This window comes from Petromyzon marinus, unplaced genomic scaffold (genome assembly GCF_048934315.1).
Source record: "Petromyzon marinus isolate PM22_M1 ecotype Great Lakes invasive population unplaced genomic scaffold, UKy_Petmar_22M1.pri1.0 PM_G_Scaffold_81, whole genome shotgun sequence".
Taxonomy (NCBI): Eukaryota; Metazoa; Chordata; class Hyperoartia; order Petromyzontiformes; family Petromyzontidae; genus Petromyzon; species Petromyzon marinus.
The window spans coordinates 91645-111164 of record NW_027423037.1 but is presented as its reverse complement, the minus strand read 5'-3'; the positions used below and the strand labels follow the sequence as shown (position 1 = coordinate 111164).

The window sequence follows — 19520 nt, the reverse complement described above, 5'->3', positions numbered from 1 at the left end:
GAGAGGATGACAATGTCATCCCTCTTTTTTTAATTCATATAATAATCAGATTTCATTATTTTTATTTATTTATTCTTATTTAAATATAATCAAATTTGATTAGTTAAATTTTAAACGAAATTTTATTTACTTATTATTTAAAATAATCAAATGTGATTATTTGTAAGTTTTATTTATTATTATTTTAAAATATAAAAATGTGGTTATAAAGAACGGCTAAATTATTAATTAAATATTTCTGCCTTTATTTATTATGTAAAAGTGATCGAAATAGGTCAATTATTGTATTATTTAATCATTATTATTTAAAAATAATCCAATTTGATTATTTTAACTTATAATGTATATTTCTTTATTATTTAAAACAATCAAATTTTATTATTTTAATGTATATTTTTTTATTTAATTAATCTTATTTTAAAAACAATAAAATTTGGTTTTTATTTATTCTTATTTAAAAGTAATAAAATTAGATTATTGGATTTTTTTTATTTATTTATAATGATTTTACAATAATCAAATTTGATTATTTTTATTTCTCATTTATTATTTATCATTTATTATTATTTATTTAATATTATAAAAATATAATCAAATTTAATTGTAGTTCGAGTCCGACCTAGGGTGAGGCCCACGACTGCTTCAGATCTCCGTCGCCGGCCCCAGTCGGCCGAGAGAGGCGTCACGTGACGAGTGGCTGTGGGGTCACACCAAGCCGCGCGAACATCGCCAGAGGCCACATCGATCCGAGAATCGATGTCACGCGTTGGAATCGCCCCGCCGCCGCCGCCCGCTGCTGCCGCTGACGCTCGGCGATCCGCGCGGGCGTCGTTTTCGAGCGACAGGATCGCGAATCGATTCCCTCCGGCGCTCCACGCCATCACGATGTTGACCACCGCCGCCGCCTCCGCCGCCCGGCACGCGGCCAAGCGCCTGGGAGTCAATGGCGAAGGCAACGACCGCATCCAGGCGGGCGCGATGGTGAGCGTCAGTGACGAGCGACTTGACGAGGTATTTTTATAACGAGAAGATGTTTATTTTACTCCTCCTCGCCCAGAGCCTCGTTGTGAGGCCTGGGCCAGAGGCTTCACTCAGGCGACGTACCACCACCACCAGCCGTGTTTATATTATTTAACGTGATTGTTTAGCTTTGTAACTCGCAGATTCCAGTGCCGTTGCGAAGAGCTTCTCGTTGTTGGTGTTGGGGATGGACCACGCGGACCACAGCATCGCTAGGCTCTGCTTACGTTCAGTAAAACGCGTTTTGGTAAACGTGGATTTCGTGTTCGTTAACACTTTGGGCTATTTCCAGTGTAATTTTTTTAAACGGCGTTTTCTCTTCTAAGGGTGTGTATTCTCTTTGCACTGAACTAAAATAATAAAAATATGAAACAATAAAAACATTACTCATTGTTTTTTTCGGTAAAGTCACGTATGTAGAAATACAATAAAATTATATAAAAAAAACAATCACGACGTTTCTATCACAACGCAAGCGATCTTCATCAGGTGTCAAGAACAAATCACGGAGGTAAATACAGCAAAAGATGAGGAACGAGAATTCAACAAACCTGAAACAACATTATGTGAAGCACATCCAGTCAGGCCAACAACACAGACACTTCCTGGCGGACCACGAATAAAAACATTGCCTACCAGGAGAAATTCGTTCATGAGGCTATCCACATATACAAGCACAGAGACAATTTCAACCGAGAAGATGGATTCTGGCTTAACAATCATTGGAAGGATTTGATAAACCATTTCGGGTCTTAATTGTTCACGCTTACGGTGGCTTTCAGACCGCATCCATTATTTTCTTCTCCCCCCTCCTCTTTTCAGAACATAGATGGACTCGTCCATCTGAACAAACTCTCAAATCGCTCTCCGTGGTGCTGACGTTAAAAAAAATGCCACTTTTATTCAAATTTTCTTGCTGTGGTTTTCACACCTGATGATGATTGCTTCTTGTGTTGCAGTCAAAACGTCGTGAGAATTGTATTGTTTTATATTTTTATTATTTTATTGTTTCCCTTCTACGTGGTGACTTTACCGGAAGAACCAAGAATATTAATCCCTGCAGTCACGAAAGCTTTAAATCAAAAGTTAAAATACTAATTAAGTTAAAAATACCGATATGTTAAATGTCCCACGCGATAGCGTCGTGGGGTAGCTCTTCGACCCTCCCCAATGTGATTAAAAACTTTGCGGAATAAAACTTTACAGCGTCTACAAAAGCGCACCTGGCGGTGGGGGATGCGAGTTCCAGAGTTTGTAACTTGAGGGCCGTTTAGATTTAAAGTTAAACTCGCGAACGTTCTTAGCGATTACTGAAATGATGGCACTGAGCTATGGCCATTTTTTGCCAAACGGATGCAGATTTAAAAAGCCCTTTAATGCAAGTGTCTGCATCTGCTCCGATATCACTTGCCGGCGATGTTAGCCGTGGCTTTATTTTGGTGATTTTGAAAAAGTTTTATGGTTTGGCCATGATTGTTTTGTTGTAGTACGGAGTTAGACTGATGGCTTTAATCTTAGTTGTCTTGTGGTTGTTGTTGTTGTTTGACTTGCATCCCACTGGGATTTTTGCACACAGCGTTGGTGTACGGTGCTATTTCAAGGATTATTTTGCTGTTTTTTCCTGGATTTTTTGTTTGCACAGTCACACAAAGTCACTTTAAGATGTTTTCTTGTTCATGTTTTTGTTTGTTGCGGTTGCACCCGATTCAAGAGGCAAATGGCTCACAGGGCTATACCAAATAAATGAAACTGAAAACTGTCTTCTCGGTATAGGAGGAAACAACAGCTTTGCACAATAGTCGTGTTGAGTTTGCTTCCTTGCCGATGTGCACAGGACACGTTTGAGGACCCACACAAGCCCCCACCGTCGGCTGTGGTTCACGTGCGGGGACTCTCGGACACAGCCCTCGAGTCGGACCTCGTGGAGGCCGTGCGGTACTTTGGCCTAATCAGGTGACCAGTCGGTGGTGACCGTTGCCCGCATGGGGAAGGAAGCTGTATTATTATTGTTGTTTACCGAAAACACCAAAGATTAATTCCTGCAGTCACGAAAGCTTTGAACCAAGTTTAAACCGCCTCTACGGGGAGGTATAAGGTCTGTATCTTTGTGTCTGTCTTTGTGTTGTCTTGTGTTGTCTGTGTGTTGTCTCTGCTTGTGTATCTGCCTTTGTGTCTGTGCTTGGATTTGTTTCTCTGTGCTGTCTCTGCCTGTGTGTCAGTCTTGGTGCTTCCGAATGTTTGCTGCCGTGCTCCACTTTGCTCTGTGCATACCTCATGCTAAAATGTCCCATTGTCTCTCAGCCTTGCCTTCTCATGCTAATATGTCCCATTGCCTCTCAGCCTTGCCTTCTCTGCCTATTTAAGGCGACTTCACTGTGTGCTTGTACCTGTGCTGGTCCGCTCTACTTGAATGTCTATGTGTGTGTGTGCCATCTGTATCTTAAATTTCATACTTAACTTGCAATTTAGCAATCTTTGAAATAACGTAATCAACCAGGCTTTGCGTTGTGTTTTGACCGACCGTCTGTGTTGCTTTATTTGGTTTCCAAATTCTGCTAAACTCTTGTCTGTTTGGTATGCTTCTCTCTCTGTGTTCCCTATTGTGTCGGTGTTAGTTCCCCCCTACTTGGGTGTCTGTGTATACATTGGGGTTATGTGTTTCCCCTCTCTCTTAAATTTAGCTCTTCTGTACCTGATGATGGCTGCTTGTGTTGCAACCGAAACGTCGTACGCTATTATGTAATTTTATTATTTCTTATTTATACGTGACTTTACCGAAAAAACAAAGATTATTGTTGTTATTATAGTTATTATTATTGTTATTATTATTTTATTCTCATTCTACGCGACTATACCGAAAGAACCAAAGAAGATGAATCCTTGCAGTCACGAAAGCTTTAAATGGAAACAAAAACCGTTTGTTCTTCAATTTCCCCAAGTCACGAATTCCCTCCGAATGAAAGTGCCGCTGCTGCTTTTGTTGTGCCGTCTGACAAAAGCGGCACACGTTCAACTGTGATTAGTAACCGTGTTAAAAATTAATATCTCGTATTGAAATGGTGCACACACGTACCTTGTTTATGTACGTTTGAAGAGGCTTCGTTTGTCAGGTGATACATCGACAGAAGAAGACTACATTACCCTCAAGATGTATTTTAAATATAATTATATTCTTACAGTACATTCAATTCCAACGTACTACACTGCCAAACTGAAATGGGACGTGGCATCTAACCTGCATCCAACCAGTCTCCACTCCGTTGCATGCATTGAAACATTTCTTGAGATCAAATGAGGTGACTTGGAGCAGACCAACCTCGTGATTAAAATTAACAACAGGCACGCGTTTTAAAGTCGGCCACATCTTTGAATAACGGCACTCGTTTGAATCGTTCCCTCCGTGCAGCTACGTGGTGATGATACCCAAGATGCGGCAGGCGCTGGTGGAGTTTGAAGACCCGGAGAGCTCCCGCAGCTGCGTCGACTACTCGTCCAAGGGCTCCGTCTACGTGTGCGGGCAGCCGGCCTACTTTAACTTCTCTACCAGCCAGAAGCTTTGGCGCCCTGGCGTCCCGGGGGACAACGGCAACAGCAACCACATCCTGCTCTTCACCATTCTCAACCCCATTTACCCCATCACCACGGTGGGCATTGTTACACTTACAGCAGCTGGACATTAATGTGTGAATAGTTTGTCGGGTGTGCCATGCACACACGCGCGTGTTTCATTTATACGAGTGAAATTATGTCCGTTTTGGATTACAGTGAATGGCTTTGCTAAGGAAATTACATTGATCCTTTGGTTCATTTGAGGCAATTGAAGTCGTGTTTTTTGTTTGTGCTTTGAAGTCTACCAATGGCATTGAATAAAAAACAATATATAGACCTAATGTTGATTTTGGAAAGCGTTGATGTCCTGTATGGCTCGATCTTAAAAATTCACTGGAAAAAAAGCTTTTCAAATTTACTTGGTAATGCGTGCAAAATCACCTCGCTGCGTTTGTGTGCTCCATGTGGTCCTGCAGGATGTGCTTTACAACATTTGCAAACCATTTGGGCCTCTGCAACGCATTGTTATCTTCAGGAAGAATGGCCTGCAGGCCTTTGTGGAATATCCTTTCAACGAAATGCATAACCGTAACGATATGTCCGCCATTCACGTAATTTTACGTGTTATTTTGGAGATGCTGAATGTATTGTTTTTAAAATGAAATGGTCGTGTTTTCCTTAATTTTTGGCCATGTTTGTTTCGGTTGAGAGCGCCGAGAGAGCGAACTCATCTCTGAATGGAGCGGACATCTATTCGGGCTGCTGTACTCTTATAGTGGACTATGCGAGGGCAAGTACAACCGATACTTTGTACATTCACAAGTGTGTGCACCACAACCTGGGTTTTTTCACCCGCAGACCAAAGATTTCATTTAATATTCTGAATTGACCACTTTGGTGAGCAAATAATGCTGAATACACACGGCAATTCATTGCTAGATGAGGGCTTCCGCACTCGATGCCTGTTGTGGGGGTTATTTGACTTGTGTGCGGGGTAAAGGAGTGTAGCATATATTGTGGCAGCATAGAAATACAATGCACCCAATGGATTTTACAGCTGCCCACCACACAGCCCCACAACCTACAACAACCCATTGTGCATGACGGGCATCCTTGCCGTTGTCTAAAGTCAAACTTTTCCCAATTGATATTACCGTGTGAGGGTGGTTCTCATCTGAGCCAGTTCCCTGAGCCAGTTAGTGGAAAATTCGCATCCAGTGGGAAGGGTAGAGTTGGTTTTTAATTCAATTTTATTTGGTGATGGGTGATTAACATTCAGCCATAGGCTGCTTTGCGAGACCTGCAGAGTACCTGAGGGGAGATGTTACATTGTTAGCAGGAAATAAAATTACAGAACAGTAATAACGAATGCATCATTTTCATAACGGGGTTATGGCACTTCGACATTTTTGAGGTATACGATCAAGGCTAACGCTTTACAGTACACGAGGAACACCGCGAATAAATAATACCGAGTTAGGCAGAGCATGCCAAACTTGTGCAATTAAACAAGTTTGGAATTTAAATAGGCCACCGAGGGATAGCGATTTTTATCTGCAAACACGAAGGGGAGCTTGTTCCAACGAAGAGGGATAATCAACACTTGATCTTAAACAAAAAACCGGTGGCAGAAGGCCACTGTTTTCCCACAACTCCGATAAGCACGCTTTTGCTACATACGGCGCGAAAGTTTAGCTTACCGTTGATTTCCTACGTGTGGCAGCTCTTATTCATTCATCTCCCAGGAGGTTAAGGGTTGCGTTAAGTACCTCGGTTTCACCGCAAGTTGCATGCCGTAATTATCTCGGGGGTAAAGACTTGCTTAATAATTATTATGCTTGTAAATTTTAAATGGTTCTAAAGTTTCCATTTAAAGCTTTCGTGACTGCAAGGATTCATCTTCTTTGGTTCTTTCAGGTAAAGTCACCACCACGTAGAACGAGAATAAAATAATAAAATAACACAATAAAATTCTCACGACGTTTCGGCCACAACACAAGGTCGGGACGACAGGTTTCTTCCTTTCACCTGAAGAAGGCCACTTGTGTTGCGGCCGAAACGTCGTGAGACTTTTATTGTTTTAGTTTATTATTTTATCCTCATTCTACGTGATGACTTTACCGAAAGAACCAAAGAAGGTTCTAAAGTTATATAATTTTTTACGAGCATCTATGCCCTATATGCTGGCCACGAATAATGTTTATCTTTTCCCCCTGCTGTGTCCTCTTTACAGGCGACGCATCTGAATGTGTTTAAAAATGACTCTGAGACCTGGGACTTCACCAACCCTGGCCTCAAGCAAGGTAAGACCAATATTGAGCATATCAGAGCCGCGCTCTCTCGACAGCTGGTGGTGGTGAGCCCTCGGTGTGTGGGGGGGGGGGTGACGTTTTTAACGCAAGGGGTGGGGGGTGTGCACGGCGTGATGAAACAAGCATTGACTATTTCTGTACGCAGCCGGCTTTGCCGTGTTATACTTGAAGATCCGTGGCCAAGTAGAGGGGGAAGTTTGGAGCGTTCTCAAGAGGATAATGCAGCTTCTGCACTTGAGATTTTGGTTGCAGAAAAATGTCACACCTGCAGACACTTGGTTGTCTTGAAGCACATTGGTGTACTGTTTACAATCTACAGAACTTGGTCGATGTCACAGGAAGTTATTTGAAACGCCACTCCCCTCTTCTGTATCAAACATGCAATCACTGCAATTGTGTAGAGCTGGTCAAGGTTATTTTCGTTTATACCTATCTTCTCCATATATATAAAAGGCAAAGTTGTGATTGTGTGTGTCTGTTCAAAATGTTTAGCGTACTTCCCGACATGCAACAAACTGGAAATTTGCCATGTGGGTACTTTCCAGACTGTACACCGTGCAAACATTATAAAAATACACTTTTTTTCTGGGGGGTGGGGGGGAGCTCAATAATGCACTTATTTTTTGTACGGCAAGTGAGCTGTGACGTCAAATCTGTCACGTGACCCGTAGTGTAGCGGTTAGCGCTTCGCTGCGCTATGAACCCGGCGACCCAAGTTCGATTCCTGCTCACCGCCACCGCCGGTGACGATTATTTTAACCGGTCCTGGGCCTCCCCTAGGTCGACTCAGCCTCAAACGACTAACTGCTGTGGTGTGTGAACATCGCTACTGGGGAGACAAAGACGGCCGGGCGTGGTGGATCCAAGTCCCGGGCGAAGCCGGGTAGTAACAGCTAGCGCAACATATAACTAGCCCATGCTAAGCTTGCGTAGTTTACTCTGGGCAGATTGGTTTTAAACTCGTGCCCGTGTACTTTGTTTTTTCTAGTTTACCCTTCAGAACAATTTGGCAGTATAAGTGAATGTTGTGAAGAACAGGATTCACAAGGAGGCATGTGGCTGCTGGAGTGTTCAATAATCCATTGGATTATTTTTTTTGTTACCATTAAAGCTGTTGCCCTGGTACTGGACATGCGATAGACATTGCCATTAAGTTGGTGGCGTTTTAGATTTTGATCAGCTTTGAAGATTTTCCCAACGTCAAGTGCATGTGGCCCATAGGCGGGTACTCGGTTGTTCGGGGTGTATCAAGGCTGGGCATTTTTACACTACAGTGTAAAACCTTGCATTGCGAGCATAATTCGTTCCGGGAATGTGTTTGTAATCCAAAGCGCTCGTACATCAAAGCACTCGTCTATCAGTTGTGTGATCACGTGACTCACGGCAGTACAAAGTGTGTCTACACGTACACTGCTCGTATTGCAAGACCTCGCTCGTTTATCAAGTTAATATTTATTTACAATTTTAGCTCGTCTTGCAAAACACTTGCAGACCAAGTTACTCGCAATCCAAGGTTTTACTTTTATATTTAGATTTACCAGGGTGTGTGTCTGTTGGATCAGAAGTAGGTGCCAACTTTCACTGGCATATTTGAGGTGGACATTGCACGTTGCGTTTTTATATTTTGTAGGGTTGAGAAACCTTGACTGCATTGTGGTGTCTGGATACTAAGCGGAGAAGCTTAGAGGATGTCAGAAAAGCCGATATTTACGATTGAAAATATCACTTATTATAAAGTCACCCTTTTAATTTTGTACGATTGAGCCTGAACAGGAAAATGGTATCTTTGTCCCGAGTACATCGTGCGTACGCACAGATATTAGTTTCCGAAGAGGTAAGTCTCGCCACTTTATCAAGGGAGCTTCAGGGACACGGTGCGGTTTGATTTTATCGCCAAATTTCCGTAAACGCTTCGAAGAGTATTTTCCTCACTCCAAACATCAACGCTACAAGGAGCATCTGCGAGCATTGCCGCACACAGAAGCACACGGAGGCAATTTGCAAGCAACACACGAGCAATCAAGCGCCCGGCAGCCAACAGCCACCGACGTGAACGGCGACGACACGAACGGCGACATTGGCGACATCCTCGTCGGCACTTGGGAGGCACCGGGGACCAAGCAACCAACACGCCGCCGCCGCTGTGACACGCACGGCCGACCCGCGCCCCCCCCACGCCTGCAGCGCCACGTCACGGAACACTCGGCGCAGCACGCCGCGTCCGCTGCACCGCAACCGCCACGTGCCGCTTGGCAGAGGCCATCGGATAACCCGCGTCCAGCCGCAGGCACCGGGGGACACGGCGCTGACAGACCGGCAAAGCACCGGCACTGCCGCGAAGAAGCCGGGAGCGACGAAAGCCCGCATTCACCGCGAACGGGACTTGGAAATAAGCCGAATGGATGTGTGCCGATGCGTTTGGGGCTTAAAATCGCTCCGTTGGTGAGAATTTACCTCGACGCTCGTACGTTTAGACTGCCTTGCTAAAGTTTTGTTTGCAAACGAGGCTTTTGACATTGCAGATGCCAGACACAACGCATTTCGCATCGGTTTATAAGCGGCGATCTTTTTCATTTTAAAGGTTTGTAAGGCCCCGTCGCCCACTTTAAGCGTCCCAATTTTAAGCCCCAAACCAAAAAGGGTCGCTGGAGAGCGAGAGGTGCGGTGGCACGGACAACGCGGGGGGGTCCGTTTGTGCCGAGCATGACTGCTGTTGGCGCAGGAAAGAAGGCGCCGGCCTTTCTGTTGCATCCTCCTCGCGATGGGTCGTCAGCCGCCGCCCGACTCTGGGCAACTTTGTGTTCCCGTCGAAGCGTAGACTGGGTAAGAAACGAGCGGGCATCGCAGGCGGCAACCACGGACACTCGCTGACGCCGCACCTCGGAACAATTTGTCGCGTGCATCTGTACACCTCCAATAAATTTTGTTTTTTCTTCTTCTTGCGATGAGCATTTCTTTACGCGCTGTATTTTGTATGGCACTCGTTATTTATGTTGTGCCGTGTGAAATCTGCATTTTTAAAATACCGCCGATTGTTTTATGGGCAGACGCAGCGTGCCCCCTTGTGGAGTGTGCCCGATATTTCTTAATGTGTTGGTAGTGTGAATGTTCTGGGTGCAGAATGCATTTTTTGGATTGTCAATTTTGTGCAGCAGTGAGCGCTTATGTTTCCCGTGGGTGAATTTGGTGATCGTTTTTTTGTTGTTTTCAGAGGACAATGCAATGATGCCAGCGAAGCAAACGTCTCTCCTTGGCGACCATCCCAAAGCACACGCTTGCGGTGGTGGCGACTGTGGAGGTAATCCCCTTGTTGCGAATGCTATAATTTCGGTTTCCTTCAGCTTGCTGTCAGATTGAAAGAACCTGCTGCCTGTTGAGAACATTTATTATTTGGAATTAGTGTTAAGGTGCATCCTAAAAACCTTTTTTTGCGATTAACAATTGCAACGTATGAGTTGCTTTGTGTTTTAAGAGACGATATTTCCAATAGCTATCAGATGTATTGGGTATTTAAAACAAGCTATGCTGAATAAGAGCTCTAGCTTGGTGGCCCTCAACCTAAAATAAAAACTAGTTTAGTCTATTCCCTAGGCAACTGAGTCTTCTGGACCAATGTTTTCCAGTGTCTCCAAGGAGTAGAGTGGTGATTCCTGGGTTACCTGACCTTATAGGAAAGGGCACACGTGTGTAAGATGATGGTTGTCATAAATCTGTTTTTCAGAGAAGTTTAGAGAGTTTCAGCTAGTTCACGATGCGTTTCCCCCTCTTGTGTGTTTGCGTCACAGGCCACCAGCAGCCACCACCACCGGGCGTCGACTACGGATCTGGCGGCGACGGCATGGGCGGTGGGGGAGGAATGGGCATGGGAGTAGGCATGGGCAACCAGGTTGGGCCCCAGGGTGGTACCCAGGGCCAGCACGTGCAGGCCATGATGAACCAGCAGGCCGACAACAAGGTCCTCATTGTGTACGACTTGGACGCCGAACGCTTCAACTGCGACCGCGTGTTTAACATCCTCTGCCTCTTCGGCGACGTGGAGAAGGTGCCTTCGCTGGGTGTTGTGCGCACCTGTTTTGAAATGAGTCCCCGTTTTTTTTCTTCCAAAGGTTCAACCGCGGTGCAATGCGTATGCACGCGTGTGGTGCACGTCGTGCGCTGATCGTGTTATATAAAGTGGGAGATTCACACGACCAAATTTGTTCACCGATTGACAACATACACATTTGGTCATTTTCTTTACAAAAATGTACCCAATGCGAAGTGTTCTTTGTGCATGTTTTCTAATGGCCCCTCGGCCAACACTTCACATTTCAACAATGCGTTACAACGAAACTTGTAGATATTTTCGTGCAAGATTGCGCGATGCTGAACCGTCTTACGGGTTGTTATTTTTGTAGGTTAAGTTCCTGAAGAGCAAGCCGGGAGCCGCCATGGTCGAGATGGGAGATCAGTACGCCGTGCACAGGGCGGTTTTTCACCTCAATATGTCTCAGATCTTTGGAAATAAAATCAACCTCTGGTGAGCCTTTTTGTTCCCGTGTTAAATTGGTAAATGTAACTCGTCATATCCTGTTAATGTAATTGGATACTGCTTTCCATTTAGAGAAGACAACTTTAGTAAATATTTAGTGCAAGTGACTAAATTTTAGGACGGTGAAAAAGAGAGCTGATGAATACCGTGAACGAAACACTTGTCACACAGCTCACGAGGACCCCGGTGACTTGCTGTCCAGAGCCTTTATTGAAGTGGCGAACATGAAATTTGGATTCTAGATTTGAAGCTTTACGGGGAGGGCCCTTATTGAAATAGCGAACGTGAAATTTGGATTCTAGATTTGAAGCTCTACGGGGAGGGCTTTCACCTATCTGTTAGAGCTTTCAACAGACAACGGGACAAGAAGTCAAAGCTCATCGAGACGCTGACCTTCCTCAAAAGATGCCGCGACAACAAGCTTAAAGGACGCGACCTGGGCTTGCTGTCTTCACTCCAACGCTGTCCTCTGGACAGTCCGGTCCCTTCACCTGATGAAGGCCACTTGTGTTGTGGCCGAAACGTCGTGATTTTTTGTTATTTTATTTTTTACCCACGTGACTTTACCGAATCGAACCAAAGAGCACGTGAAATTTGGAACGTGATAAAATAAAAACTAAAAACAGTTTCTTCGCGCTATTCCCTCCCTTCCGCCCTCGTCTCGGCAGCGTGTCGAGGCAGCGGTCGATTGTGCCGGGCCAGGCGTTCGAGCTGCCGGACGGCACCGACAGCTACAGGGACTACGCAGGTTCTCACAACCACCGCTACGCCAACAGCGAGAAGGCGGCGAAGAACCGCAACCAGCGTCCCACCGCGGTGCTGCACTTCTTCAACGCGCCCACGGACATCACGGCCGAGATGTTCGCGCAGGTCCGTGCCCCCGCCGCCCCTTCAGCCTGCTGCTAGCAGCGCAGAAGGGGAGCGCGTTCGGTTTTTTAAAAGTTTTCCCAGGTGAAGCTTTTATAAATATTCAAGTCCAAAGTTTGCACGTGAAACAATCGTGGGTTTTTAAGATGAGCCTATTGATGTTGTGGAGTTTGTGGTGGCCAATGACACGTTTCCTGTGACGGGACAAATGTAAAATGGTGTAATGTAGTTTCCTTTCAGCGGTTAAAACATGAGATGTATAAATAATGCAGTCGATGTTCCAAAGGGACTTTTTTGTTACAGACTAGACAACACCTCGCGTTAATTTGTCCTGTTTAATACATTACGATTCATATTCATTCGTATTCGAAAGGTTTACATTTCAGTCTTTGGACATTGTTTCTGCAAATGGTTGCATTCCCCCTGAGTCTATGCTTGGTGTTCACAATAATCTGAGCACTTTGAAAGACTGCTCCAAAGCTGGCGAATGTAAATTTAAAAATGGACAACAGGATTTGTGCCTGCAATTAAAATGACATCTCCCGAATGCTTTACCGGTGCACGTTAACTGTTACCAACTATAACGTGAACGCCGCCCGTTCTGTCCCCGCAGCTGTGTGACGAAATGTCCATTGCGAGGCCCCGCTCTTTCAAAGTGTTTTCTGGAAAAAGTAAGTCCCGCAAAGTATGTTTATTATTTATCTTACGTGTCATGGCACAGAATAAATCGTGTACTGTATTCTCCATGCAATCGTCGCTTGATTTACAGCACGACACCAGATGATCTGCAACGTGTGCTATGAGGCCATGCTCAAGAAACCCTGTGAGAAATTCTCTCCCGAGAGCAGTCCTTGCTATTCACTCGCGCCCAAGCTGACTGAAGCGTGTTAGCGTAGCCAAGGCATCGGACTGAAGCCTTCCTGCTGCAGAAATTCACCGACGACTGACACCAACCTTTAAACACGGCAAAGGGTTTCATATTCTTGGTTCTTTAGGTAAAGTCACGTAGAAGGGAAACAACAAAATAATAAATATATACAAACACAGACAATTTCAACCGAGAAGATGGATTATGGCTTAGCAATCATTGGAAGGATTTGATAAACCATTTCGGGTCTTAATTGTTCACGCTTACGGTGGCTTTCAGACCGCATCCATTATTTTCGTCTCCCCCCTCTTTTCAGAACATAGATGGACTCGTCCATCTGAACAACTGCCAAATCGCTCTCCGTGGTGCTAACGTTAAAAATAACCGCCACTTTTTTAAAATTTTCTTGCTGTGGTTTTCACACCTGATGATGATTGCTTGTGTTGCAGTCGAAACGTCGTGAGAATTGTATTGTTTTATATTTTTATTATTTTATTGTTTCCTTTCTACGTGGTGGTGACTTTACCGAAAGAACCAAGAATATGAATCCCTGCAGTCACGAAAGCTTTAAATCAAAATGGTGAAGGGCGTTGCGTTTTACACGACCCAAATGACTCCATGAGCGACGGTCCGTCCACGTGTCCAGCCGATAGGAGCGTGTCCGGCCTGATGGAGTGGGAGACCAAGAACGATGCCATGGAGGCTCTGGCGTGCATTAACCATCACCCCCTGAAGAACGCAAGTAAGTTGTGGGGTGTTGGCCATTTGTGTTGGTGCGATGACATTGAAGCGGTGCTGCATTATCGGCAAATCTTTGGTCGTACGCTCTGTTGAGCACCTAATGTTCAGATTTGGGGGGGGGGGCGCTTGTTATTACCATAGCACCATCTGTGTACACTGGCTGCCTAGCAGCCTTGGGTGAAATTGCAGGAAGTGAAAGCAGTTGTAGATTGTTGTATTATATATTAACAGGTTGTTATTTATGGGCGATTTGGATTTCGTTGTTGTTTGCATGTACAGAATGGGATTGTAAGTTGACATATCCAACCACTTTCACTTATCACAACTCAACGTTATCTTAGCTCCCTGAACGAGTTTGTTGACATCGACAAAGACCCTCCTAAGAATCGCTTCATTGTTTTAAGTTTTTGTGTGCTCCAGTGAAGACGTCATGTGGCTCCCCTGTTTTTATTTTCTCAGATGTTCCATACCTCTACACCCTCAAACTGTGCTTCTCCACTGCCCAGCCTTCATAGAAGATAACTCAACATGTTTCATGCCGTATTGAACGTCGGTGTCAACATCATTGTCACTTTGTGTACTATTTGTGAATGCCCCATCACTCTTGTTGAAAGTTAACCGTGGGTATAGGTCGAAAGTGCAATTGACGCGTTTACATTTTAGTTGTCATTTTTTGGAGGATTAATTTAGATTTCTATATTGACTGCACCGAAAGATTTTAAAGGTCGCAGTGGAAATGAAGAATGTTGAAATTAAAATAATTATGATTAGTCTCCTTAACCTGCCGAGTTTGTCTGCCGTGTGCATTGCTATTTTGTCCATGAGCCCCAAACCAGATTTCACTTGGCAGTCCTCGGGTGCCGTAACTTTAGCGGCTCCAATTAATTTACAATTTGGGGGGGTTCTCAACTTGCTCATAGCCAAAGTTTTTGCTCCCACCACGAGTGATGCTCCTTTCTTGCTGTAGCCCATGGCACTAATATTGCCCATTTAATTTCATAACGGAGAGCTCTGAAATAAATGCCAAAGAGACCCTTTTGGGGGGGGGCTGGTAAAAATATACCCCGACTCATTGAAAATCCCATTGAAAAACATGGCTTGCCATTCTGTACAGTGCGTGTATTTAGCAGGTTAATACGCTTGCAAATATAAACCCCAAGAGAAAATAGAACAGTGTTTGAAAATAAAAGTATGGAGAGATGCATGTTTGACATCGAACTGGAATCGATTGAACATGAGCGTGGAGACATGAAGGAAGTTGGGCATAGGGTAGGTGAGTGACTGAGTGTGTGGGTGGCTAGGTGAGTGACTGAGTGTGTGGGTGGCTAGGTGAGTGACTGAGTGAATGAGTGACTGAATGTGTGGGTGGCTAGGTGAGTGACTGCATGAATGAGTGACTGTGTGGGTGGCTAGGTGAGTGACTGTGGGTGGCTAGGTGAGTGACTGAATGAGTGACTAAGTGTCTCTGTGGGTGGCTAAGTGAGTGAATGAGTGAGTGTGTGGGTGGCTAGATGAGTGACTGAGTGTTGGTGGCTAGGTGAGTGACTGTGTGGGTGGCTAGATGAGTCACTGAGTGAATGAGTGACTGTCTGTGGGTGGCTAGGTGAGTGACTGAGTGAATGAGTGTGTGGGTGGCTAAGTGAGTGACTGAGTGAATGAGTGACTGAGTGTGTGGGTGGCTAGGTGAGTGTGTTAATGAGTGTGTGTGGGTGGCTAGGTGAGTGAGTGAATGAGTGACTGAGTGTGTGGGTGGCTAGGTGAGTGAGTGACTGAGTGTGTGGGTGGCTAGGTGAGTGAGTGACTGAGTGTGTGGGTGGCTAGGTGAGTGAATGAGTGACTGTGTGGGTGGCTAGGTGAGTGAGTGACTGTGTGGGTGGCTAGGTGAGTGAGTGACAGTGTCTGTGTGGGTGGGTAGGTGAGTGACTGTGTGTCTGTGGGTGGCTAGGTGAGTGAGTGTGTGGGTGGCTAGGTGAGTGCGTGAATGAGTGACTGTGTGTGTGTGTGCGGCTAGGTGAGTGAATGACTGAGTGTGTGGGTGGCTAGGTGAGTGACTGTGTGGGTAGCTAGGTGAGTGAGTGACTGAGTGTGTGGGTGGCTAGGTGAGTGACTGTGTGTCTGTGTGGGTGGCTTATCAGGGACGGGTCCCGTGTGGCCAGTGGTCGAGACCTGTACCTTGGCTGGGTCAGGTCAGACTAGCCTCCCCTAGGACCCCCTTAGCCGGAGGACCCCGAGACCCTAGCCCAGGAATAGGGCGAGTTAGACCGAAGCCGTACCTCCTCAGCTAGCAGCGGGTGAAGGGGCCGTTACCCCTTCAAGTAGAAGGCTGTATTGTATTGTGTTAAGCACCTTTGTAATAAATAAGCATTGCCTCTACCGATTCGTCTCTACGCTGTCTTAAAGAACCCACTACACATGTACAGGAATAACTCTTACGTCTTTAACCATTGAACTTGTTTTAAATACATATAAAAACTCTAAACATTTATCATGTGCACAGTATCGTAATTAAGGCGGGTACTGATACCCCAATAAAGTGCTCATATTTGGTCAGAGGAAAACCAATGCTCATTCGGTAATGCATCTCCATTGGAAGCATGTTATGATGACCTCCTACAGCGCTGTTTCACGAAGTGTTCCGTTTATCAAGAACGCATCCTGGCTGCCATAAGAGGCACGCATAAAACTGAAGGCCGCCTGGGATCAAACTTACAAAATAAGCGGATGAGAGCAGGTTGGTGCGCTTTCGGAAAATGTAACTTGATAATGAAACGCAAGACCCAATCTAGATGTGACTCACTTGCAGCACTCCACTGCCCCTACTCCACACCCTCCACTCTCTCCTCCCTGGCTCCTGAACCCCTCTCTTACCTACATAGCCTCTTGTCACAGCAGCCCTTTTGCCCACTTCAGCAATTGTTTTCTTGCTGTGGTTGTCCCACCTGACGGCGGACGCTTGTTGCGTTGCGCCCGAAACGTCGCGGATTTAATTTATTTTATACCTACCACGTGACTTTACCTAAAGAGCCAAAGAGCGAGGCCCAATGTTTAGAGCGTTAAAGGGTATGTAAAGCAAGGCCAAAGGCACGTAGAGGCACAACCATAAGATAACATAACACATTCTCCTGCGGAGGGAGGGAGCTGGTTGTAGGAACGTTGGGCTGCTCAGTCAATGGCCAGGGTCAACAATGGCGGCACCACCACGTGGTGCATTCAGCACAATACGCCCGACTGTGAGGGCGGGCGCAAGCCGGCGTGAGTAGGTGAAACGTTGAGTTTTATAAGGGCACCACGGGGTGACCAGCCCCTCCCCACCCAGCCCCACCCCTCCCCACTCAGCCCCTCCCCACCCACCCTCCTCACCCTCCCTCCCCACCCTCCCCTCCCCACCCAGCCACACCCACCCCACCCAGCCCCTCCCCACCCAGCCCCTCCTCACCCTCCCCACCCAGCCCCTCCCCACCTTCCCCTCTCCACCCAGCCCCACCCCTCCCATTTTTGGATGTCACGACGGACGGACACAACAATAATCCCCTGTGGGCTGGTGGTGTAATAACCAGGAGGTTCCTACCAATATTAACTTTATAACCAAGTGTAAGCCCAGAGTCTCGATGTATTTTATTTCAGTGAGCCCTGGGTCAACACTCATGAAACATCACGAAAGCACAGCAAGTACAAAGCAATTTTAAAAGCAGTTGCAGTAACAGCTAAGAATATATTAGAATACATTTCACAACATTCTACAATTAACATTGCCGAAAAGGTCTAACTAAAATCTGAAAACTCATACTATCTATGCAACAAATCTGAAAAGCGCTCAAATTTATAACATCCAATTTTGGAATTAATAGCTTATTAAAAACCAATAAAATCCTAAGGTTGGGGGTTGACTCAGCCTATGAGCCCTCAAGGGCCAATACAATTAGTACTACTAAGTAGGGAAGTAAACAGTGGTTGTCCTATGGGTCGACTCACACCCATCATTGAAATGTGACATTTCTAACACTGGCTAAGGGCTGTAAACACAACACCATTGCACATTTAAGCAGGACATCAACTTTAACTTGACAATTATAAAAACTGAGTGGGCCAGGATCATGTTTAGATGTTGTGCTTGAAGGATTAGCCAACAATTTGTATTTAAGTTTTGGAACCTGGCATATGAATGTTTCAAGTGCTGGTCTCGTGTAATCCCCCCTGCCAAACACGCACATCTGCACCTCCACAGATGGTGGAGTCCTCCGGCTCGATTCCTCTATAGGGTTTTTTTTCCTCTGCCAGTTTTCTCCCATTACTCTGCACCTCGTTAGGCTCAAGTGAAGCCTCAATCCGGTACGAACTCAGTCAGAACATGGCATGGCCAATATGAACCCTGATGACGACCGCTGCTTGCGCTGCGATTGAAACGTCGTAGGTTTTATTTTTATTCATTTCCTTTTATTATTATTATTTCTATTTTACGTGACTTTACCAACAAATCCGTTGTTAATCCGCCATGGGCGTTGTGAACTTCCTACGTTGCTTTTTCTCTCTGTAAATAAACACCCCAGGGCTCATGTCTGACACGACCATTACTGACGCCCTCTAGGGCCTCTGTTGTAACTGCATGATTGAGTCCAGGGCTTGCCACGAGGTGGCGAGGGCTACCTCTTGTTGTCGAGCTTGTTGCAGCACCGTCGCCATTTCCCCAAACTGCATGGTCAAGCGGATATTGTAGCCTTCGTGACGTGACATGACGGAGGAGCGGATAGCATCGCACACCTGAGACACCTACAGTGGGGGGAGGGGGGGGGGCGAAAGGGCAATTTTACAAGCAATAATGGAGGGAAATGTTTTCAATTCCTCATATGATCGTGTTTTGTTTTCGTGGAACTGAACACATTTAAAGGAACATTTTGCATCGGTTTGAAACATTCAGGCTGGCCTTCCTCCAATCCACCCTGCGTTTAACCAGGCTGTGTTGTGAGGAACTCACATGTTCTTGAAAGATCTGGACAAAGTCACGCCAGTGACTTCCTCAATGAGGCTAGACTGTGTGTTAGCTGGGACACATAGCCCACATGCCCAGCCACCGCATGCCCAATCAGTTTCTGTCTAGCCAGAAAGAAGGGACTTGAATGGTCATGGTACAAGCTACAGAACACAGGGGCTGCTGTGGTACAGGAGAATATAAAGCTGATTGGACTTGCCAAGGATTGGTACCAGTGTTGTCAAAATCGGCCTCTGTGGAGGAGGCTCATGAAGGATGCTACTGGGCAGTTGGAGGCAGTCGCTCTGCAAGCATCAATGTAGGGTGGAGGAGCGACGCTCGAGAGTGGAGCAGTGGGCGGCTAAAGCACACAAGTTGGCACAGTGGGGATCACAGGCATATTTAACAATGACATATTTAACAACAATGACATATTTAACGACACTGACATATTTAACAACACTGACATATTTAACGACAATGACATATTTAACAACAATGACATATTTAACGACAATGACATATTTAACGACAATGACATATTTAACAACACTGACATATTTAACGACAATGACATATTTAACAACACTGACATATTTAACGACACTGATATATTTAACAACAATGACATATTTAACAACAATGACATATTTAACAACAATGACA

The 19520-nt window shown here is 45.4% G+C and overlaps 1 protein-coding gene across 3 annotated transcripts; it reads left to right on the top strand.

Moving 5' to 3' along the window:
* The first annotated feature begins 688 nt into the window (after positions 1-688).
* Positions 689-16261, top strand: LOC142921536 (heterogeneous nuclear ribonucleoprotein L-like). Of its 3 annotated transcripts, none has more exons than XM_076062939.1 (13): positions 689-981; positions 2855-2973; positions 4427-4664; positions 5046-5131; positions 5263-5359; positions 6803-6872; positions 10093-10179; positions 10667-10923; positions 11279-11400; positions 12081-12282; positions 12893-12950; positions 13794-13889; positions 14348-16261. In XM_076062939.1, exons 1-13 carry the CDS (start codon positions 757-759, stop codon positions 14401-14403), a joined length of 1713 nt encoding a protein of 570 aa, XP_075919054.1. In that variant the 5' UTR covers positions 689-756; the 3' UTR covers positions 14404-16261. The 3 variants fall into 3 exon arrangements, 2 of the variants coding, with proteins under 2 accessions (XP_075919054.1, XP_075919053.1); XM_076062938.1 differs by having other exon boundaries at positions 690-1011; XR_012939525.1 differs by lacking the exons at positions 11279-11400; positions 14348-16261 and having other exon boundaries at positions 690-1011; positions 13794-13810.
* The last annotated feature ends 3259 nt before the right edge of the window (positions 16262-19520 follow it).